A 25,535-nucleotide genomic window follows, 5' to 3' on the forward strand; every position below is an offset into this window, starting at 1 on the left:
AGAATTATCAACTGGTTTGGCAAAATAAGCTTTGGTTATATTCCTAATTTTATAGCCTAACAAAAGTACATTAAATTTAAACAAAAAACAAAACAAAAAAAGGTACTTTAGGACAGCATGAAACAGTTACCAATTCTCCCCAAAGATTTCTTATATAACATTTATAAATATCCAAGGAATGGACTGAGGGATCATTTAAAGTCCTCCAGTTTCTAGGTCACAGAAAGCTCAAGCAAACCGGCTAAAGGTATCACGGATTGAACCAGTCTCTGTGCACTGGGGGATTCAAATCGTATAATGCGTAACTAAAACAGGTTTTAAAAACTAGCCAAATCTACAAATGGAAGCAACATAAATGGCCACGTCCTTATTATGTTCACAACAATTGGGTTGTCTTTCTGTAGACAAAAAAGCCCTGCTTTTTCTGATTCGGTACCTTGAATAATGCGCTAAATAGGATTTCGTTATCCACAATATAGTCTATACCAGCTTGCCTGCCTAACTATGTATAGGACCTTAGCTGACAATATCCTGCTGCAGTAAATCAAGGCAAACACCTTCCACTTTTAGGTTGCGTAATAAACATACCATGACAAGGAAAACAGTTGTGGTCTAAACATCCCGATAATAAGGGCAGAAACTGATTGAGATTGCAATGCTTTTTTTTTGACAGCATTTAATGTCAAACTGATCACTTAATAGAACAACCACTTTAAGAGGACTGCTAGGGCTAAATTTAAGTTGAAATGGGAACTAACTGTCATTTACACTGACACAATCTGAATGTGACACTGAGTAGGAGTGAAATAAAGACTGGTGATTCAAGATGGGTTAAGCCTTCTTAACATATCATGGGGCTCAAGTGAATGAAAGAGCCATGACACATCTTGGCAGAAGATTTAGTTTAATCAAAAGAACATGTTAACTCCCTGCAATGTTAGAGTCTAATGACTACTCAATAATTCAGACTACCAGAGGTGCTGCTGTACATTATAGTGCTCTATTGTGTACATTTTTGCAATATCTACAGGCAAAAAACTGTCACTGACACTCTTTGCACTTGAATGAGTGAGACTGGAAATCTGTTAAGAAAGCTTTGTGGCATCTCAGTCATAAACAGATGAATTTGTCTGTATAAAATCCTGCATTGCAACGTGAGAGGAATGAGAAAATGAAATAGCAAATTCCTAAAAGGGCTCACACAAAAAGCAGGCAAAGAAGCTGGAATATTGCAAACAGCAAACTATTAGCACGTGTGTGTTTTTTTGTTTTGTTTTCAGTTTAGAGGCATATCTCCTTGCAGCATATGCCACGCTGCACACAAAGCAGCTGTCCACCACAACAGGTATCTTGCTCTGTTTTTCCCTCTTCAGCAGAGACAGACATGTGGGCATAGACTGTTTAGTCTTCCTTCCATCCTCTGTTTTTGCTCGGTGGTTTGTGTTTATGAGAGATTGGAGCGCTAAAATCCCCAGAAACAACATCCATGAGGAATATTTTACTTCTTAATTCATTGTTTGTGATGCATCATTTATGGCGCTTTTCCACTAGTACCTACTCAGCCCGACTCGCCTCGGTACGGCTCGTCACGCATCGTCCCGGCTCCACCCGCTTTGTCCTCATTTGTTTTTCCACAGCCAGGTGAGAAGTGGGCGGGTTGGGGTGAAGCTGCTGTGACGTATTCGATTGCGTATCCCCTTTGTTTGTATCAGCGCTGATGAGAAATCAGCTGGAGCTGTGAGCGGCTGAGAAGAAAACAGAGCGCCTGTGGATCTGATCGTTCCTTATCGTCCGTCTACATCCCTTCTTTAATTCTCTCGTCAGCCACCAGGTTTATGACCATCTGCACCTCAGAGTTGGATCACCAAACAGACGTTTGCGCTGTATAATAAATTCGCCGGCCCGCGAGCCGACAGTTGTTCTCGTGCTGACTCCCGCTTCCTGATTCAAACGTCTGACGGCCCCGCCCCCCGACCAATCAGTGGCGTGGAGGGTGATGATGTCAGATATAGTGCCGACTCAGCACGCTTAGAATCTCGGCAGAAAAGATACAGAAAGAGTATCTGCTTGACACGGCTCCACCCGCCTCGGCCCATAGTGGAAAAGCGCAAGACGGGGGCGTGGCGGGTAGAAGCGCGCTGAGTAGGTACTAGTGGAAAAGGGCCATTAGTGAGCCCCTTGCTATCTTAGCATGGCATGAACATACTGCAGAGAACACAGTTTAATGTGGGGAGCACAAATATTTTTCAGTAGTTGTGTGGAGCATAGTATACGATGGGAAGCTTTAGGTGGAGGATAAAAGTACAAAGTATTTAAAAGATCAAATTCTTCCAATATATAAGTAAGTGGGGGACCCATGGATGTAATGATGAATAAACAAAATAAGCTGTTCTTAAACCTAATAGTAAGCAGACAGACATCTTGCCCCATAATGTCTGTCCACATACATCCATCTAAATTCATTCCTAGATGTCCATGTTGAGTGAGCACGGCTGGTTACACATCAGTCACTGTCAGAAATGTATAAACCCAAAAGAGTTTTTTTACTAAATGTACACAAAGCAGTTATTTCCACTGGAACACTGCATGAACATTGACTTGAAGATAAACAAGTTTCATTTGTTTTATGGTTACCAAAATATTAGGGAGACAAAATATTCCATCCATCCATCCATACATCCAGTTCTTTGAATGTTCCCCTCATACATACAAATATTTCACTTGGAACTCTAATGCTGACTTTTCTCAGTCCATGTTAACTTTTTTCCTGTTCCAGTATCCATCATCGGTCACCATCCAGACAAAAACTGTATAAAGGAGAAAAAACAAAAATCCTTTGTATTGGAATTATTAAGCTTGGTAGATGTTGCAAACCATGTTAATTCAAATATTCGATCCTAAACAGAGATATGAAGTTATCTATCCAGTTCTTGAATAGCATTGCAGTTATCGTCAGAATTTTAAAAGGGTTCAAGCTCGTTTGTTTTCCTTTGTCAGCAGTTTAGAAGATCATTTAGAAAATCCAAACCTCTCATGGCCCATGGTTATATGGTTATAACTGCTGCTTAAAACATTGACTCAGTGTGCCAAGTACACTAAATTAGCATGCCAGTGTGATTAATTCAAGTTGTATTTATTTATATATTTTGTGGCTTGCTGATCTGCACAGGGTATTAAAAAGTAAAGCTATAGAGTAAAGACCTGCATTATATGCCAGTATTCCATAAGATCTGCCTTTGCTTCTGTTCTATGACGTGACTCTGAGATTGAACCAATGTGGCTGTGTTACCACAGGTCATAATTGGCAGATGCGTTTGTATTTCTAATGCATAGAGTCACAGAGAGAAAAAGTTTAATCTGGGAACACAGAAGTCGACAGCAGTTAGCAGGAGGCTTTGGATTTCTTTCCGTCCAGCAAAATTAAAATTTTTTCATCCAAATTTCTTTAGTACTCTCAGTAAAGCACAACAACAATAACAAATCATCACCTAAATGGTCAAAACATAGATATTACCTTTACATTTTAGTAATTACATTACTGGGATTGATTGAAGAACCTGATCATTTATTTAACAGTTTTTCTTCCCTGAGAAAACATGTTTTTCCCATATTGTTTCCTGGCCCAAGCCCCCTGCTAAAACAAAGTTAAATGGAGCATGGGGGAAGGCCTGGCTGCTGCTAATGACTGATTTGTTTCGTTTCCTACTGCTTCCTTTTTTCAGCCATGCTCAACAACAAACAACTCATTAAGAAAGAGGAGGAAGATATTTAGAAATCAATGAATCGATGATTGAACCCTTTCAGCACATCAATCACAGATTTTGTGTGATTATTTGTGTAATGGAGAAACTGAGTGTTATGTATTGTCAGCAAAATTGGCTCATGGTACAGAGAACCAAGTCATTTATTTTAGCATTGTTCTATCACATAGCTCTTTATTATTGGAATAATAAAGTATATAAATGATGTTATAGATCCAATAAAATGGTTTTCAACATCCTCACATCATGTGAACATTGAACACAGTGTGCATTATACACTATAATATATATATTTAGTATTCATACTAAACCAATGGTTTATCTCAACATGAAATCAAAACTGATGTACACAATAAAATGCAGCGAGCAGGCTAACACTTATTCAAAAACGTTGTCTGTTTAATTGGAAATAAAATAAACATTCTCAGAATGGTCTCCTCTGGAAAAAGTGTCTATAACCAGTTTTATATGATGTGTTCTGTTAATATTTTTTAGATTAGAATAGAGCTTTACTGTCATTGTACTTTGTACAATGCAATTTTTAGTGCAAACCTTGCAGTGGCAATAAAAAGGCATAAATAGTTGAAAAAAAAAGAAAACGCACATAAAAACTGAACAACAGCAATCAATAAACACAGATCCACGCACACAGTATTAACAGTATCTACGTTTATCTACATCTTTTCTTTTATGCTTTTCTATTTCATTAGTTCTATAAATAGAATTCCTCATATGAAAACATCATAAAACTACATTCTGTCACACAACAACAAAGTTACTAGGTAACCTTCTCTTTTCTTTCATCCTCCCCTGCCATTACTTCTGCTTGTATATATGAAATGCTGGGATACTTCGCCGTCAAGGTGTCAAAGTACAAGTCAAGGTGATCAAGGTGGAGACCTTGATCAAATGGTCAGCACAACAACGCAGCCGTGGATTGCGACTGTACTTGACTATACGTGGTCTTGGATCTGGAACAATAATTCATCAGTGACATAAAACACACTTTTGGACAAATATGCATACTGAGACATGGCTTGGGAGCTGATAGCTAGCTCCTGATAACATGTCCATCATTAGAAAGTATACAGACAGAAGTTGTTGAGAAAATTCCGTATACACTGAAACAGTGGACTAATTGGTGATTAACTTGGCTACAAACACAAATAGAACTGAGCAGACCCACAATATGTGTTTTATACAACAATGAAACTGATGTACTGTATTGTAAGAGTTTTAAGTAAAGCAGTGTTTTTGGGTGAGTCATTAAAAACGATTTGCTCACCACAGCTTTGGAGGGTCGTTTTTTATACAATACTGGGGATACAACTAGATGGCAAGAAAGCATATACAAAAAAATATAGGTTGCATAAATGAAGTCATTTTTGCATGCATACAACAGTTTTGTGAGTTCAATAAAGAGACAGTAGGACTGATGCTGGAAAAAAGCCTGTATTTACAGCCAAATTTGGTCACATGAAGCCATTACAACTTCCTAAGTCAAAGATGTTCAAAGCCCACCAAATCAGAACTTTATGTACATGTAGCAATCATAGTGTCTGTATCCAGTTCAGGATTGATGAAGACTGGGAGCTTTGTGGTCAGCTTCAGTTATTTTAGTTATTCATCTTTTTGTCTGTTTTTATGCGCAGCCAGTGTCACTAATGATGCCATTAGTGACTGGGCAAAGAACAATCCCTTTGACATACAAAGTGATTAAAAAAGAAAAAAAAAAAATTACTTTTATATCAAGATTTTGTGCACCTTGATCACAGCATGCACGCTAACCATAACAAGAGCATGCTACTAAGCGTTTGATTGACTGGCTAACTTTAAAAACAATGAAACACATTGTTGACTATTTATCGATCAATTTAGGGATACCTGTACTCTCATAATCTGATTGTGGTACTTCAAAATTAGGGGAAAAAGGGGACATCAAATGCTGAAACAGTGAAATCTCAATATTCTAAACACACTGATGTTCAGCTTTCAGGCAAATCCAAGTCCAATTAAAGCTGCAAGCAGCGATAAACGGGCCCTCGCACCCTTGTGCACGTTCAGGCGTGCTGCAGTGGAAGTGCTTGTATGACTTGCATGTAGATTCTTCAGGCCTGGACATTTAGCGGATGACACCAGCCACGACTCTCTATGTCAAACCATTCAAAAGTTATGGCAGAAAGTAGGAACTATCAGATATCGACAAATCAGAAGAAGGGGCAGGGCTAATTTGCACCAATTAAGGTCAAGTACTCAATACCGAGTCCGATGACACCACCCACATGTCTTTATCACAACCCGTTCAAAAGTTATGGCAGAGAATAGGGACTATCAAATATTGACCAATCAGAAGAATAATTGGTGCTAATTTGCACCAATTATGCTCAAGGACTCAAAACCGAGTCCGATGACACCACCCACGACTCTTTATATCAAACCATTCAAAAGTTATGGCAGAAAGTAAGAACTATCAAATATTGACCAATCAGATGAAGAGGGCTTTTTGGCGTCTATCGTCGCCACAGTAATGCTTTTGACTGAGAAAACTCTGGCCTGCAGGGGGTCGTCCCGGGGCTCGTTCTGGCCTGGATGGTGGTGGAGCTCTGCACCACGCCTTTACCGCTGTGGTGTGGATTCCTCTATCCGTTTATTTGTTTTATGTAAAGCACTTTGTGTTGCATTTTATGTATGAAAGGTGCTTTATAAATAAAGTTTGATTTGATTTGATTTGAAAAGTAATGCGCATCGTCGCAGGATGGAGATGCACACCTGAGTGCACGTTACGGTTCGGGCCGCATTAACTGCCGAAGGAATGGCATAAATTTCGTCAAAATTACACGATTAATTCAAAATGGCCGACTTCCTGTTCGGTTACGGCCATGGCGTCATGAGACTTTTCTTTAAGTAGCGACATGTTACAGGTGTGTACCGATTTTCGTGCATGTATGTCAAACCGTGTTGTGGGGCTTTAGGCACAAAGTTTTCTATGGGGCGCTGTTGAGCCATTAGGCCACACCCATTAATGCAAACCATTAAATATCAAATTTTTCGCCAGGCCTGGCTTGCTTGCAAAATTTGGTGACTTTTGGGGCATGTTTAAGGGGGCAAAAAGGCCCTCATTTCGTCGGAAGGGAAAAAAAAAAAAAAAAAAAAAAAACGAGAACGAGAAAAATTCCTACAGATACAATAGGGCCTTCGCACTGTCAGTGCTCGGGCCCTAATTACCCGAATGTTGACCAAATAAATCATTCAAATTTTCGCAGAAAGTAAGGTTTACATATGATGAAGACAAAATAAATTTCTTTAGCACGTCCACACTCACACATGGAATCCAAAACAACCTTGAGCAAAAACAACAGGGGGTAGTTTCTGTATCTTTACACAACCACATGAGTCTTATGCCAGCATGCACCGAGGAAACCGCAGGGAAAAAACTTAGATTCTTTGCTAGGGTCGTCAAAGGGTTAAGAGAAATATATGCTGAATGCATCTATACATGTAAAATATTCAAGTCTCAAGTCAGCCTGAGCAACGTTTTCCTTAATGGTTGGAAAACCTAAAGCAAACTCATAACAAACAAGGATGACACCAGAGATTCCCACTTGACTTTCTTGCTGTAGGGCAAATCCTTACCACTGAACCACCATGCTGCCAATATAAAGTACTTTAGATGAGAGACACAGATACAGAATCCTAAACATCTAAATATAACACAAGGAGAGAGAAAAAAGTAAAAGAAAAAAGGCATGGCTCAAGCAAGCGATCAATACCAATGCTGAATAATGTAGAGATGTGAAGTGCAACACACAAGTTGATTAAAACAACACAAGACAAATGACTTGGAGAAAGCAAGGGAAGGTATGGATAGCTTACACTGTGTTGCATTGTCCTCCAGACAATCCTCTGGGAGCAGCGAAGAAATAAGGAAGAAAGAGATTTAATTGGACATCAGACATATACAAGGGCTGACTGGAGCAAAGGAATGTGTGTTAGTCAGTGATGCGAGATGCTGAATTACAAATGGCACAGTTGAAATATTTTTTTACTCTCCAACCCATGAGATATTGCATCAGAAACTATTTGATTCGCAGTGAATCGCAATAAAGCACTGTGACATCACATTAAAATCGTCTGCTGTCAAATCTGATCCATGTGGGGAGAATTAGTTTGAGGTTGTGTAATATGAGCAGACATCACATTTAATATAACCAACTTGGAAAACTATACAAACTCATTTTATACTCATATGTCTGCCACAGATGTTTAATATTTCAGTACCGTACCTAAACTGTGTGTAACATATATTCAGACAACAGAAAGCTACGTAGAAAGTAAGTCCTGCTGTGAGTAACCTAGTTCAGTTTTCTGTGAAGAAATGTTTAAATCTTTGACAAGCAGTAGGCCTGAGTGCATGTTATCATAAATTATTAAAAATAATGAAACTAGTGCAATCGTTACTCAAAGGCACTTTCACCTATTTTTTTTCTTTCAACATTCCTTTTTATGCCTATGTTCTGAAGGAAAACATAAAAAAAAACTAAATTAAGATGGATTTCTAAAGTATATCCAGTATGGAAAGATATGGATAATGTAGGAACAATATTTTAAATGATCTGCTGTATTTCACATCATATTTGCAGGCCTTGATGCAGTTACTTCAAACAATTTAAGCTTAAGAGTGTAGGCTTTTTATAAAGAGTACCATGGTACACTCTGCAGCTTTTAATTGCCTTTCCACTTCTGCATATCTTCTACTATAATCCTTTCAAACAATTTATGAAGAATAAGGTTATCACCTGTACCTTTTTATTCAAAAGGAAAATTATGCATTTCATAAAATGAATTTGCCTGTTGAATGGGGGATTAGAGTAAGAAGCATTCTACAAAAACGATTGGCAATATTTAAATTATAAAAACACATCTTACTCATATCCTTACAGTGTTCTTACATCCTGTTATTACACAGAAATGTAATTTGGAAGGACATTAATTGTCGAAAAATATGATGCATCCATTAAACAAAAAAAGGTCATTTAGATTTTTTACAACACCATGTTGTTATAACTTATGTAACTCTATGTGCAATCATAAAGTTTTGGCAGTGAAACACATTTCTTTCTTCTTTTTTTATGTATGCTGAAGAACATATATAATAGAGTAAAGGTAATAGGTGGGATTAGAAGACATTTTGACTTCTTATGAGACCATTTATTTTTATCTTTCTGTTCCACAGGAAAATGCATCAAAGCCTCATATTTTGACATTATTTGAGGTGTAGCCCTAAAGCTCAAAACCTTACATATGATACAGTGTACAAGAGGTAATGCTCACTTAATTGGAATCAGACTGATATGATCTAAAACAGATCAACATACAGAATACTTAACCAAAACTATTAACATGTGCACTCTCAAACTTCTTTTCAAGTTCATATGCTTTATTAAATGGAAGACAATAAATAAAAGATCTTGACACAATGTTTCCAAAAAAACTCAAATGCAATCACTGACACCATTAACAACATACAAGCTACAAAATTCCCAAACCTTGATCTCTAAGTCACTTTATCATCACTTTTGCCATGTAAAACTATTGTAAATATTTTAAGAAGTTTAGATTCTCGGATGAGAGAGAGAGAGAGAGCACATCATGTAAGTTGTTATACGAGTGTCTTATACTGTCCTGCAGCTATGATGAGATGAGAGGAATATAATGTATATTAAGTAACATGTCCACATTGGTTGTGTTGCATATGCTTCTGACGTTTTTGCTAACACTGGCAGTGTGTGTCAGAAATGTTTTAAGTCGGAACACAGCAGTGATGAAAGTCATACAGCACCTGGGACCTATATGGACTTCATGAACATGGTTCATTTTTAACCTTTTTCTGGCCGTTATATTTACAAACCTGCATAGTGAACCGACCTCCAGCCCACCGGAAATGCACCAAGTCAGCAACTGCCAATTATATTTCAATACTTCACCACTGCACAGTTCCCAATACCAGATGAGCTTTTAAAATATGCCTGTAAGTCTCACCAACAATGTGTGTTACATGCTTTAGTCTTAATGTGGTTTTCAGGCAATGCAATGTAAAATGTCTTCATCGTCTTTTTCTGTTGAGGTTTCTCTGTTTGTTGCTTTTTCTGTCCTTTTTTTCCAGCAAGAGAGAGTAAAAACTTTCAGGTTAAAATTCATAAAACCTGGTGGAGCGGTGAAACATTGGTACTGGGAGAACTAATCCCATTTTGGTTCCAGATGACAAAATAGTGCACTTGCCTTGGAAGGGGTTTTGCTCTAAAAGTGACTTTTTTGGTTTTTGAGATGCACAGGTTGTTTCATACAAATGATCCATCCGTGAAGTATTTTGTATTTCAGAATCTTGCTTTAATATTGAACATAATAGAGGTAATTTCAATCACCATCATACTACTTTATCGTATGTTTTCTCATGCTTTTATCTCATCTTTGTACATACCAGTCTATCGAGGCTTGTTCCAGCTGCCGTGGTTGGTCTCTGTTCGGGCGTGTACGGTCTGAAGCGAGCACTGAACACATCAGAGATTCCCCGTGCAGACCTGCCTATTCCTGACGGCTTTGGTTGGCCACACTCTTGAAAAACCTAAAGCAGAGGAGTGGAAAGTACAGTAACCCAAAAATAATGGACAAATGGCAGTCACTACGGTGTCCAAAAGAAAAAAGAAATGTATGTATCAATAAAATCTTGTACTGTTACATAAAGACATCTTCTCATAAAAATGAGATGTGAACTTTTTCCACACTGCATTACTGAATAAGTAGGCAGTTAACAAGCTGCATGGACTCTGTACTGAGCCAGGGCTATTTTTTTGAGGAATAAATAACAATGTTTCTCCCACAACAGTTGTAGTGTGGCCACAGCACAGACACCACTCCTTTGAAAAAGCCTCAACCAATTTGCTCCAAGCTCTATTTGTGTTCTGTAATTTGGGAAAGAAAACTTTAGAGTTGAAAAGTCACTCTGTCCTATTAGGCCCTCAAAGGACAAATGGTTGACCAAAATAAATTAAACCTAGATATAATGTTGCTCTCTTGCAACAGAAAGCAAATGTTGTAAAATATCATAATTACATTAAAAGTGAATGAATAAACAAGCACGTTTTCAGCGTTTGGACGGTCATGCGCAATTTTTATGGCAAAAAATGCCATAAAAATATGAATGTTTTAAACCATAGTATGACAAGAACTGGACACGCACTCTGTGACGTCACCCATGGGTTTTGTGAAAAGTCGTATTAAAGCTTCTTTTTTTGTGTTACTGCATGGTGCCATGCTGGTAGGACCCAACAACGTGATCTGTGCTTGCTTGGTCACCCACAAACGGCTTAGGCCTGTTCACAATCACCCACGGGCAGTCTAGCAGCCTTGGCAATGGGGCAATGAGGCATTTGACTTCCAACTAGTGGTCCTAGGCTGTTTTGCTAAACTTCACCCCTGAACCTTTCCAGGCAAATCCAAAACAAGTTGCAGCAGTCTCTTTTTACAGTTAACAGCACATTTTTTTTGAATAAAAATTACAATTATTTGTTAGTTCTTTCACCATAGCTCAGAAGTTGAGTCAGGACAGTGTTAAGTTAAGTTAAAGTGATGGCAGCTCACTGTTAAACATGGGCAGAAATCACTCAAAAGGAATGCCCGAAATTATGCGTAAATGTTCTGCTCTATATGTTTTCACCTGGTGAGATACATAAAGACACCCCCCCCCCCCCCCCCCTTAACTGTTGTCATAAATGTAAAATCTAGCTACAGCGACCAAAACCATTATTCGAACCAGGCTGTAAATATGTTTGGTTTTTTTGCTGCAAAGTTGGAGTCAAGGTTGACTTGCTTTTGGAACTGGCCCCAAGTGGTCATTCACAGAACTGCAATTTTTATTCAGTTCCAGTTTTTACATCGCTGACGGGTACACAGAAAATAATGTTACTATCAGAGAATACCGTATAATAATCAAAGATTTGATTTTGAAAATACATTTTTAACTTGGCTCCTCATATAATCTTTCCTGTGTCTGTTGGGTCTCCTTAGACTTCTAGTGGCCAAACAACACCCCTGAACAACACAGCTCATTAGCATTCCTCTCCGAGCCCTTGCTGGCCCCTGACTCGGTATGTGATGGAGCACTCTAATGTGCTTCATGGCTGTCATGACAAGAGGATGTCTTTTCTCTAATATTTATCGATTCTTCACCATAATTACATTTCCAGTATTCTGCACACCACACAAGGAGAGTGGTTTTAAAGTGGTCCATGCAGCAGTGAAGAAGATACAATACAATGAAGCCTGATGTATTGTACAAAACTTTTGAATGCTTAAATGTGAATGTGAGGAAAACTGTATTCTCAAAGGAATCTGTCAACCGAGGACCAAATCACAGGGCAGAGTGATGCATCAAGGGCATAGACAATGGGTTAAGTTGCACATTGAAGCCCTCTCGCTATGGGAAAGGATGTGACATCTAATTCCCACCAACCTTTGTAAAAGCTGCTTAGAATAAAAAACTTGAAGCAGAATAGCCCAACCTTTGACAAGAAAATGCTCTGAAAGACTATGATAATGCTGTGATGGCACTGCTAGTTATTTAAAATATTGCAAAGGCTGATTAGTAAAAGGAACACTAAAGAGGATTAAAATATTGTATTTTGCATGTTGAAGAGTCTTACATTCCCAACATGCACTCCTCCACACTATTTAACTTCATTCCTAGATTTTGGAGTGGACAGCTAATTAACACATTTTTTTTTGTTGTAGTTTAGAAAAGTCTTCTATCATTATTTTAATGCATTTATAGCTGTGTGGTATTACGACTCTAATTCTAAAAACTGTGTCAAAGGTGGTATATAATAGAGAGTAAATTTAAATTTATTTTCAAATAGAACATACAAAAATGCGTCAAATGCTTTAAATGAAGAGATGTACCATCTTAATCTTAACTAGAAAATTTCTGGAAATTTTGATATGGGCATGCCCTACCGCCCATTCGTCCCCTCTTGCTGCTTTGGTTTGGGGCTGTAGTGGTTGTGTTTAGGGTGGTTCTATGTCAGCTTGAGGTGTTTTTACGCTTGTATTTCATTCATTCCTGTGCTCCCAATAGTTATTAATGGGGCGCGCTTTTCGTTGCCACGGTAACGCTTTTGACTGAGAATAGTAATGCCCATTGAGGCAAGATGGAGACGCATCTAACGATGTGTGCCGTGCATGGGTGCATGTTCCGGTTCAGGCTACGTTAACGGATAGGTTTTTTTTTTCACCATGGTACAAAACCCCATCCGAATGAATGGGGCCATTTGGCCCGGATTCTGATATAAAATTTCCTTAAATCCCAGCTTCATGAAATTTGAGTATGTTGAAGGCCACACCGTGTCGAGTCAGGGGACATTTGTACGATGTCTCTACGATAACCTGTTGCCTAGCAACAAGCGTCCAAATTCAAACAGAAATTAAAAAAAAAAATGAAAGGTCAATATCGCAAAAACTGTAGTAATTAGCATAATGAGATTGTAGGGTCCGTTAGTGCCAATCGGGCCGAGTGTTTGAAAGTTTCAACGATGTCTCTACGATAAAGTTCGGCCGAGCAATAAGCGTCCGAATTTTCGCCTTTTTTTTTGCTTTTTGGCGTCTAGCGTTGCCACGGTAACACTTTTTACTGAGAAAAGTAATGCCCATCGAGGAACGATGGAGACGCATCCAACGATGTATGCCATGCATGGGTGCACATTCCGGTTCAGGCTATGTTAACGGATAGGTTTTTTTTTCACCATGGTAAAAAACTCCATCCGAATGAATGGGGCCATGTGGCCTGGATTTTGACATAAAATTTCCTTAAATCCCAGCTTCATGAAATTTCAGTATGTTGAAGTCCACAGCGTGCCGAGTCATGAAACATTTGTACGATGTCTCTACGATAACCTGTTGCCTAGCAACAAGCGTCCAAAGTCAGACGGAAAAAAAAAAAAAAAATGAAAGGTCAATATCACAAAAACTGTAATACTTGGCATAATGAGGTTGTACGGTCGGTTAGGGACAATCGGGCTGAGTGTTTGAAAGTTTGAACGATGTCTCTACGATAAAGTTCGGCCGAGCAAGAAGCGCGGGAATTTTCGCCTTTTTTTTTGCTTTTTGGCAACTAGCGTTGCCACGGTAACCCCTATTACGGAGAAAAGTAATGCCCATCGAGGCATGATGGAGACGCATCCAACGATGTATGCCATGCATGGGTGCACGTTCCGGTTCGGGCCGCATTAACGGTCGAAAAAAGGTGCGGAATAAGAATAAGAAAAGGGAAACCTGTTCTAGATACTAATATATCGCCTTCATTTTCATGTTTTTCCTCGTTTTTCCGGCCGTGTTTTAGTTTTTGGGGATTTTTTTTTTCCACATCCGAGCGGGGTCATGCTGTACACCCGCTGGTGCGCAGTGGGACTTTTGCGACTTTAGCTTGTTAGCAAAATGCTAGCAACATTGCCCTTTGGGCCATTCTGGACGATTGCAATATGGTCATGCCACTACTTGGCATGCCCATAATAAACACATCTCCGTATAGCTGGCAAAGGACCACCGTGTAGTGTCCCCTCATATTACCAACAAACCATATACCTGTGGGAACTTAGATGACCAGGAGACCGAGTATTTAGTGATAAACGTGTCATTCTTGTCTGATGGAGGATTTGACCTGCTCAAAAATCCTGGATGGTCTCTCTCATATTTTACACTTCATGATGCCCCAAACTAGTGAAACATCTGGGCTAAAGTCGGCCACGTCCAACCCATCTATAAAACTATGCATTTGTTTTGGATGAAGGATGCAGTTTAGCATTGTTTTTATGAAAGTTATAAGGCATATGATGCACTTAAACCTTTAGACACCTTTTAGGATAGATATTTCTTTCCAAGATTTTCAAGGTGCCGATTTCAAATGCTGTAATGAATTTCAAATTTAGATTTATCTTACCACAGGAAAGATTTTCACTTAGCCTCATTCCATTTTAAATGAGTTTTAGCTTTATTCTGGATCATGTTCCATATATATGGCTTCTTCTGTGAATAGTGGAGCTTGAACCTGCAAACTGTGCTTTAAGACAGCAATTTTCAGAAGTGTTCCTGAGAACAATCATCCAAGCTTTATTACAAAATAATTCTTGTTCTAAATGCAATGCTGCATTAAATGGGCACCAGGAAGGCCTTAACATCATGGATGTATAATGTTGTTTTTTTTTTTTCGCCTTGTCCCTGGCATACAGAGATTTCTTTGGAATTTTTTATGATATTACGTACTGTTTTTGCCGTTTTGGGAAAAGGAATACATGTGTTTTTCACAGACAGACGAACCTTTGTCCATCTTTACGCCAGAGTTTCTTTTTTGGTATTGGGGTTGTATATTTCTTTGAATTCTTTGCTTTGAGCATATAAATGTTATTTTTAGGGACTATAGTTGAGTGTTGAAGGTCGTTGCTGTATATAATGTATTTATATTTCATTAGTCTGTCTATAACTGCATGTTCACCCACATCATGAGCAAATCAATAGCTGCATTAAAAAAATAGATAATTTCAGACTGACTCATATAATCCAGCTATGCTTATTACAGAATAAATCCAAGGAAATATTCTGTCAAAATTTTTACCATGTTTTCAATGCAAAGAGTCATTAGTTGCAAAGCTTTTGGCTATAGTACCTTTGCTGATACTTGCATGCTGTTGTCCTGCATGGTCATGATGGCCTCAGAGATCTTGATGTCAATTGGCTCGATAACAGCCTCAATGTTGAAGGGCCCCTGCAGTCTGTCAGCTACCAGCAACATGGCATCTGATATGGAACAGAGGAAAAAAATCCCATTTACAAATGTTCGATAATTTCATCAATAGGTTACAACATGCCAACCCCCCCACTCCCCACACACACGTTAACAAATGTACATTACCCATAAAAATGTGTTTAAACCCACAAGAAAAAGATAGCATAAAAAATCAGTGGGTGGCTGGGTGAAGTAATTAAGTGTTCAACAAAGAATATAACAAAGAATGCACCACCTTCCCAGTATGTGCTGACAACCAACATAAACAAGTCTGCCAGAACCACAGTTTTTCCACAGCAATTAAAGGAGCATGAGGCTCCTTTTAAGAAATGAGCCTCTCTAGCGCCACCCTTCGCCACGATGGCCGTCATGGGTACTGCAGCCAACAGCGAAGCCGGCACGGGAGAACGGGGAGAATGCGCATGCAGCGTCATGTGACGTCACATCCGCAGCCCAGCGCGGGAAACTCGGCCCCAGCACTGCAGCACATTTTGCAGCACACAGCCTGTTCAAGGCAACGGACAGATACGCTAGAGGGCTCATTCTTTTTGGTTTGGAACGTTTCATCTGACATTATTACTAGAAAACTTAAAACGTTTACAAATTTTTTTTATAAATCCTGCCTCAATCCAGCCTCAAGCTCCTTTAAGTACACTCAATTACATCAAAGATGATCAGTGATTACCTAAATTATTTATTCAAAATTACTTTGATAAACAATGAAAATAATTAGATTTCTCTTTATAGAATGAAAGAAGATGCATAGAAGATGCTGTGATTAAAACATTTAACTATAACCATGCAAAATACACTATCATTTTGTGTGTAGAATAACTGATAACATTAAGACAGTATCAGACAAATAACATGAGGGAGGGACAAAATGAGATGTAGATAAAATATTCTACACATCCTTAGTCCTTTATATTTTTCCGATTCATGTTCTTGGTTTAAGTTGTACTACTTTACTTTATATTGGAGCAAATTTCATATTATCAACAGATATCAAATCTGTCAGTTCAAAAATATATGTGTGCATCTATCTATCTATCTATCTATCTATCTATCTATCTATCTATCTATCTATCTATCTATCTATCATGCATGTATGTATGCATGCATCTATATGTATGTATGCATGTATGGGTGTGTGCATGCCGAAATGTGTTATTCCTAAGTGCTCGAGACAGCAGCTGGAAATAACCAATGTCACTTACAAAATAAAAAGACAAAGATGAGGAGCCACAAACCCTTTTTTCCCCCACACCAAAGGATATGTACAATGCAATTAACAGTGCATATAAACAAAAGTAAAGAGATCCCATGAAAAACAAATAAGAAATGACAAAGACTTTACTGGGGTCATTCGTGCAAAAAATCAAGTGAGTCATCACCTCAGGCGATGGCTTTGGTATATTACATGGTCCCTGAATCTGCCCATGGATGTTTTTGTGTTCGGATGAAGCGAATGTGGACAGAAGTGTCCTAGACCACCTTTTAATGCTTCTCCAGTGATCGGCTGTGAATCCATCTTGGAATGTGCTCAAACCTCGCATTAACGTCAGCCACTTGTGATGGGATTTCCTAGGATCCACTTTAATTGCTAGGTATGAATGGGTTTGTAGACTCCTAGAACTGATTGTGTTCACAACTTGGTTTTCTGTTGATATTCGGTACCTTGGGCTCCACTTCAGCAGCAGAGTTTCAATGTAGAGTGCTCACCTTTCAGCCCCCATCTTCCACAGATATGCTCTTCTGTGTATGATGGTAAAGACAAAAGCTATGCGTATTATATGAACGTGTGAAGGATAAAGATTGTAAAGTGTTCTTTAGAAATAAGATAAAGGTTTTCATATATATATATTTATAAATATATATATATATATATATGTATATATATATATATATAAATATGTCGGCTATCTGCTAGTTACATAAATGCCCATGTTTGTATTTCAATATTGGACCTCGACCCATCCAGAATAAATTATTTTTTAAAAAGACCTGTAGTGTAAGACTTAAAGGCTGTTTAACAACTATATCAACAATTCTTTTTCCTACTTAAGAGTCTTTATGGTCCTTGACATCAGAGAGCACTTTATGAATCAACTTTTGTACCTTACCTTCTTTTCATAGAAGAAAGAAACAGTCTAGACTTTCTTTGTTTGATGAAACCGTTTTTCATTTATTGTTTACCTAGTAGTCTCTACTGATGGTTTGTGGTGTCCTTGACTAATCCTCCATATCCAGAAATGTTTGCAGCTTTGGTACAATGACTGCTTAATGGATTTTTAATTGAAATGATTTGAATTGAATACTACTTTCATCCCCTATGGGAAATTTAATTCCAGTAGTTCAAATAAAATAAACATAAGGTGAGAAACTGCCAGATATTAGGCATTGTTGAAATCTTCCTGAGTTCATCATGAATGCATTTGTGTTGTTTGTCGCCAGGCAACAATTGTGATGTTGGCATCACATGCAGTATTGTCATAGAAATACAGAAGTCAGCTTAAATGGAAATCCAGAGCCAGCAGCTTAATATCCAACTGCTGTCGACTTGTCTGAAGTCTTTTGTCCACCTGTATCGTCTGAAATCCATGTAGAGAGATGAAGGAGAACACCACATGCTCCTGCTGTCTTTTATCAGTGCTACAAGCTCATCCATCCCGCCTCCCAGCGTTGCATTCACTATGATGATCGAGGTGGGGGAAAAAATAGTCAAACATCTTTTTTGCACTCATCATTTTTCTCCTGCTCTATTCCCTTGACCTCACTTCTTCAACCTTTCTGCATTTACGGTCTTTTCTGATTATTAGCTGGTCTTTGGAGAGCTCAATCTGCTGCCTCTACAAGTAAACATATTTCCCGTTGTCATGGATACTCTTTATAAAAAATGTTAAAAAGTGCTGGAATTAAGAGCTGAAGTGATCAAGGCACAATAATATCCAAACCAACATGGATGGTTTAAAAAGAACATTTTAAAATGTATTAAAACTCAGCAAAAGAAAAAAGAATCACATGCAGATACAAAGACTGACACAATTTGACAAAGCAACTGCCATATAAATCAAGTTAATAAATCCAAATGTCAATCTCAAACAACATACATACATGGCAAATGCTCCACACATACACATACACTCTCTTGCCTCTGCAAAGTGTTTTTTAATGTGTGTCTCATTCATGCTTTTACACCACTTATAGATCACTTCCAACATTTTTTTTTTAAAGACATGAAATTAATCTAACCAAAATACAGAAGGAAACTGAATGAAGGAGGACACAGAAACCGGTAAAAAAAAAAATAAATAAAAATTAATTGCAGCAAAGTTGCGTAGACCATGATAATTTTATCACATTCATTTATTTCATTATTCACATGTCGTATGGCTGTTTTTAGTGTATTATTTTATATGCTAAACTTTGTAAGTTGTATTTTATCAGTGTCGGTTGAGTTATTTGCTTTCATAAAGCTCTCGTTTTTTTTGTTTCTTTTTGTTGTTTTTTTAACCAGAGCATGTTACTTGGTTAGATTAGCAGGCTCAAGCTGGAGGTCATATCACGAACCACCCCGAGACCCATGTGATCTTCAGCTGCCTATGTTTAGCAGAGTTTGGCTCTAACACTTTTGGAATTAAAGCCACAGTGGAATTCACTGAGCATTGAGGGTAAACTGGCAAAACCTCGGGTGCTCGTTCTATAAAAGTTTCAAAGACCTAATTGATATCCTCAGTGGAGTTCTGACAACCTCATTTCCATATAGTATAATGGATATTTAATGGAATGTGAGTATGAGGCAGTCACGTCAACTGCTTTGAAGGAAGATTACATGTAAATGCTTCTTATAAACTTCTTATCAAAATGTTACAAACAAGAAGACTTAAAATATTAATCATCAATTAAGGACATTAGACTGACCTGTACTAACAATAAATTATCAATCAGCCACCTATTACAAGGACAGTGCAGTGTTACACTTGCAACTCATACAAGGGCTGTTTTAAGTAGATGAAGCAAATATTAATATAAATGCAGTAGATAAATTATATATGTATATATACACATTCAAACTGCAAGTTTCTGTTACATTTATGATATAAAAAAGCTGTCAAAGTAGTCTGTATAAACAGTGCCAAGCTCATAAAATCTGAGCCTCAAGGATCATTAGGTTCCTTTTTTTTGTGACCTTTCATGCCAGTTTTTGAAGTAATGCATCCCATTCTGAATCAGTTTTGCATGTCCTTGTACGTTTGTGTGATGATACAGTGCCAATGATGTGGCACAACAATCCATGGGAATTGGTTAGCCTTTTCTTCATGCTAGGCTATTTCTCACATTCAAATGAGGCAAATTACAGAATTGTACGTCAGATTTTGATGGCTTCTAGCGAGTATCAGTACTAGTATATTTATCATCAAAATACTTGCATCCTCATAATAATAATAATAATAAACATCTTTATTTTCTAAAGCACATTCCATACATAAAAATGCAGCACAAAGTGATTTACATACTTAGAAATAATACAAGTTAATCTTTGAAGTGAAGAAAATGCAGATTAACTATGACGTGGACTCGTCCTGCAGCCAATTTTAGACCTATAAACAATCTCCCTTTTTAAAAGTCCTTAAAAACATTGTCACAAGAGTGAAGAGTTTCAGTGAGGATTTAGGCTACATCATAGCACAGAAACACAATGGTAGAATTTTTCCAATATCTGTTATGTGTCACTATTGTTGTTAACTTTGTGTTTCTCTTTTATATCTAATATGTTTTTGTTTGTTGACATCTCTTTGCCGTACTCTTGTCCCTGCAGGTGGCTTCGTCTGGATGTTTCTTCCTGTTGGTAAGAGTTGTTCCTTTCCACTGTTGCCTTTCGCATGCACTGGGGGTGGGTGTTTTTGTTGTTTTCTAAACAGGATTTTACAAATATCGCATGTATTTGATAGATATTAATTGGACTATTAATCGAATATTACAAATTGTATTTAACTGGAATACAACTGGATTACAATTGGACTTTTGGGGCAACCAATTTGAAATACTGTCAATATAGTCTTTAACATATCATCAGATACTGCAGTTGTTGCCTTGGTTATGTGGTAGACCAGAGAGACTGAGGAGGATATAGCTGGAATAAATTATCCTGCGGCAGTTATAAGTGCTCAAAATATTTAATTGAGGCACTATTTTTTTGCCTGTGTGAAACACTTTTAATCCAACATGACATTTATGGTTAGATCTTGGAATCTTTAGAGCTAGAAGTGTGTAATAGCAAAGAGGTTACTGTGATTTTCTTGCAACAACCTGGGTGGAAATAATCTTGATGCATTGCACCAGCTGATGTGTCACTTTGCTCTGTGAACCTTCATTTCAAATAAAGCCTTAGGGCCAGATGCATAAAGCTCCATGGTAGTTTCATGTGTAAAAATGTGCAAATGTGCAAAGGAAGAACAGCCTACACACATTCTTTGGACCATTATATCATTATAAACATTACATATTATAGAGCTTGTGTATGTATGGCCAACTATCATCTTAAGCCAGAAAACCAGAATGGTTTTCAAACCCTTCTTCTGTTCTTGAATTTGCATAATGCTTTCCAACAGTGGCATCCTGGTGCTACAGTGTTACGCATTGCTGCAGTTAATTATAGATCCCACAATCATTAATTCATTCATCCATTTTCTATACCCACATCTTCCTGTTCAGGGTCACAGGGGAGCTGGAGTCTTTCCCAGATGTTTTACAGACAGAGGCAGGGGAAAACCCCGGACAGGTTGCTGGTCCAACAAATATAAACCACCATGCAAGGCAAGGCAAGGGGACCATTTCAGACCAAAAGGCAACACAGTGTTTTACAAAGGCATTAAGAAGAAAAGGACATAAATAATATTAATCAAATTAATAAAACAGCATAAAAATTCTGACGAAAAATAAGAACACACTTAAATGCCCAAAGAGGGAGTACTCAAAGGTTGTTTTGTTTATAAGAGTATATGCTGTTCAATACCATTATTATGAACTGTTTCCATGCTCTAGTCTAGACTCTAGAGCGTCACCACATCTCCAGGTTCACTTTCTCCACAACCGCGCACTCAGTGCCTCGGAAAATAGATTCACTAATTAACCTAACACGGAGGTTTTTGACTGTGAGAGGCTCCCGAAGAAAACCCACCCACAATTAAATACGTTTATATAATACAAAAGGATAAGAAATACAGTTTAAAAAAGAGAACTTATTTTAAAATAAGTGTGAGCTTGTATGGTTGTTTGCGTATATATGTGGCCCTGCAATGGACTGGCGACCTGTCCAGGCTGGTCCGCTGCCTTTCACCTGGGAGAGCTATCGGCTCCAGCAGAGCTGCCTTTGAGCCTGTATTACACCGCTATACACAAAGGCTGGATGTGAAATACTGCTGAAAACCATTCCCATGTCTGTGTTTTGAGGCTTGAAGTGCTCAACGAAAAAAATACTTTTGGAGGTGCACACATTCCCACTAAGAACACCAGTTTGTGTGTAGAAGAAGCTGCTTCTATGGTCTGTGTGTAAACATAATTACACTCGGCACTATATATACACTTGGCCTCTGCTCTTTTTGAAAGTAAAATCATATTTTCAGACAGGACTGTCTGTGAGAGTTTATTTACAAGGATTTACATAATAATTGTATTCTGGAATTGTTATATTTTCATCTGAAGTCAGAACATAACAGAGTTAACTTTTTATTTTTTTCGAGATTACATTCAAAGATAAAACGAATTGTCCATTGACAACAGGTTTTGTGACCATCAACAATGCCTTACTTAATGCCTTTGAAAAAAAAAATGTTTTAAAGACGTTACATTCAAATCAACGTCTCTGTCCCCTTCAGTCCACATTGGTCAACTTTATGACTTTGAATGCAATACTGCTTTTATTGCAATTTCAAATGTCTCCTTCTCTGTAGATTGAGTTATCCGCCACAATATCTAGTATTCAGCTTAATAATTTATAGATGCATGTTTGCTACTGCCATTCATTATGTCTCATCTTTTAATAGAATTCAGCAGCATGTATTTAAATTAATTGTGTCTTTTTATTTATTAACAAATTAAACGGTGATGTGCAGCCCAACTCATTCATCCTGCTACTGACTGACACATTTGGATGAAATGACTTACTTTTTTTTTTACTGCTGGATGCATGGTGCCAACTTTCATTTATTTATCTATTTTTTTGTTCCAGGCCACATGTTTGGTTATTTTCTAATATAAGAGTCAGATCATGTTTCTCCAACGGGAATGTGGAGCAGTTCACACAAACCTCCCACTGAGTCACTTGAAGCAAGCATCAATCATTTATCTCTCAATTTGTGATAAATTAACAAATTTAATAAGCTTGCAGGAAAAGAAGTGAGGAAGAGTTAAAATGATCTGCAAAATGTGTGGGCACCGGATAGCTCAGTTGGTTGAGCGGGGGCACAATATGTAGAGGCTATTGCTCTCGTGCAGATGGCAAGTTTGTCTCTTGGCCTGTCGGCCTTTACTGCGTCAGACCGACAGGCGACTCCTCCCTCTCTCTACCCATTTCCTGTCTAGCCACTTTTGAAATAAAGGCCACTCGAGTTACAAACAAAATTGAAAAAAAAAAAAGATCTGGAAAATGTGTAATTTCATAACTTTTTTAGAAACTCAAAGACATTTGTGTTAGAAGATTCTCATTTGATTGGTTGAGCAAATTGTTTTTTTTTTTCTTTCGGTCACAGCACAGACAGTCTGACTTGGATGTGGTGAAATGTGCAGAGATCAATAAATATGACAACAACACACTCAGTTTCTGCTAAAAACCAGTATATTCATCCTAACAGTGAAATCAGTTATAACATACAAACTGCCTCTATATGGCAACATTTAAATACTATCTGGAATACCAATGACGACAAACTGTCTCTGTGCCTCCCGTCACTTCATTTACAACTTTATATGCGAAACATTACTGGTTTTCATGATCTAGTTTTTTAAGGATAGCGCGTATTGACATTCTATTTATATTAACCTAGGTCATATAATTTAGTCTAATGCAAAATCTAAATCCACATATGGATCTAGAGTTGTTAATAATGACTCCTCTTCTAGTACACTGACCCGGCCTCCCTTTCAGATTACAAAGGTGTAAAATATCTGACTGGTTCACACCACAGAAGCCAGACTGGCCCAAGAGACATGAAACACGCACGCACACAAATCTTACTATGCTGTGTATTACCGCTATAAAGTCAAGGGATAGATGAGAGTGTCAAATAAAATGAACAGAAACGGCTCAGTAAGCTATGAGGGTTTTCACATTCATCGTGTGTGACCTGGTCTTTAAAATTAAAAGGCATATCACTGCCTTAAATATGAATTAGACATCTTTTTTTTTGGTTCATTATTTTCTCAAGCGATGCTGACCTATCTTTTTTTTCTTTGTAAGTTGAATATTTTACTTTTAAATCAAATAATGATTCTCTTTTGTGTTAATTTTCACTCAGTTTAGTTGAGTTCAGGGAATTTGCCTCCGTAATATATTTCCTTTACAGTGTATATATATATATATATATATATATATATATATATATATATATATATATATATATATATATATATCAGCCACCTGAGGGACAATTCTGTTGTGTTAGAAATAATCACCCTAATGCCAAAAGAAAATTGCTAACCAATGCATGTAAATAAAATTCTACCCAACGACTCACAAGAATGTCAACATGTATAATCAAGACACCTTTCAATAATTCACATTTGACTATCAAAGTCCTGTTTTGCCACATACCAAAAATACTGGCGATAAATACAAGAAGTTGTAAAAAAAACAACAACCTGAACGATTACTGTGAGGGCAAACTGTAGTACTGCTCCTGACCACATAATTAAAATGGCCAGTGGTCAGTAGCTCCATCAGAGGAAACAAAAAATTGCAAGGACGTATCAAGAAACTGTCTGCAGAGACACAGTGAGGTATCCACATACACAGTTTCTTGAATACTTCCTTGCTACTTTGACAAGCGGAGAGAGAGAGCGATAGAAAGAAAAAAAAATAAGCTGTTTTTTTGCACAGTGAGCATGTCACCTAAAAATACCAGCATGGCTCTTTGATGTGCAGTCTACTTCGCTGTGACTTTTCATTTCTTTCCTTTTGTAAATCATAAGCATATAAGTGCCCGACAGCATCTTCCAAGATTGCATAAGTGAGCCTACAAAAATACAAGCAGTTGTTTGTTTCATACATTTTTAAAGGTTGTTTTTAAATCCAGGTGCTCTAAAAGGTGACTCCCCCTACAATAAACAAAGAAGAACAACAAAGCATGCAGATGACTTAAAACTCCCTAACCCTACCAGTGCCCTACAAAAAATAACAGGGATAAAGCCATGGATTAATTTTTTTTCCCAACAGACCACAGAGCTCACTGACCTTTCTTTGAAGGGCTCAGTGAATGAAAACACACTGGCATGCAATGAGATTACGAACACATTATGTCTCTGCAATAGTAATGAACAGAAGGTGATGCATTTTTGGAACGGTGCCAAACTGCATGTTAATCTTTCGTACGATGTATCACTTAAAAATATAGATTAATAGAATAACCCAAGACAGGCCCAAATAACCTGGTTGCTTCAGTAATAGTACTGTTACAAGCAAGCACATGTAGATGACGATTAAAAGTCATTGAATTAGTCGGGATTTTTCTTTGCATAGCCTATTTATTACATAAATAATGTTTTTTAAAGTTTTACAAGTTGGGTTGGGCGGTTTAAACCTGCAAATTGTCTCCTCAAAGACATTGGGCTGTCACTTGGAAATTGTGTTAAAGCCTGTTTGTGCACATGTCACGGTGTAGGGTTTTTAATTTAATAAAAGCCATTGAGGATATCTAAGCACAGTTTTTCCTAACCCTGCTCCTCGG

At 37.7% G+C, this 25,535-nt stretch overlaps 1 protein-coding gene across 2 annotated transcripts in view; it reads right to left on the reverse strand.

Moving 5' to 3' along the window:
* Positions 1-25,535, reverse strand: part of gpc6a (glypican 6a) — a 164,211-nt gene that overhangs the window by 21,878 nt on the left and 116,798 nt on the right. The window contains exons 5-7 of one of the 2 annotated variants that reach the window (XM_061710017.1): positions 15,472-15,602; positions 10,240-10,383; positions 7,635-7,664 (exon numbers count right to left, since the gene is read on the reverse strand). In XM_061710017.1, the coding sequence (XP_061566001.1) occupies positions 7,635-7,664; positions 10,240-10,383; positions 15,472-15,602 (305 nt within the window). The remainder of the gene's footprint in view (positions 1-7,634; positions 7,665-10,239; positions 10,384-15,471; positions 15,603-25,535) is intronic. The other variant, XM_061710025.1, reaches the window with a different exon arrangement.

This window comes from Cololabis saira, chromosome 2, assembly GCF_033807715.1.
Source record: "Cololabis saira isolate AMF1-May2022 chromosome 2, fColSai1.1, whole genome shotgun sequence".
NCBI lineage: Eukaryota > Metazoa > Chordata > Actinopteri > Beloniformes > Belonidae > Cololabis > Cololabis saira.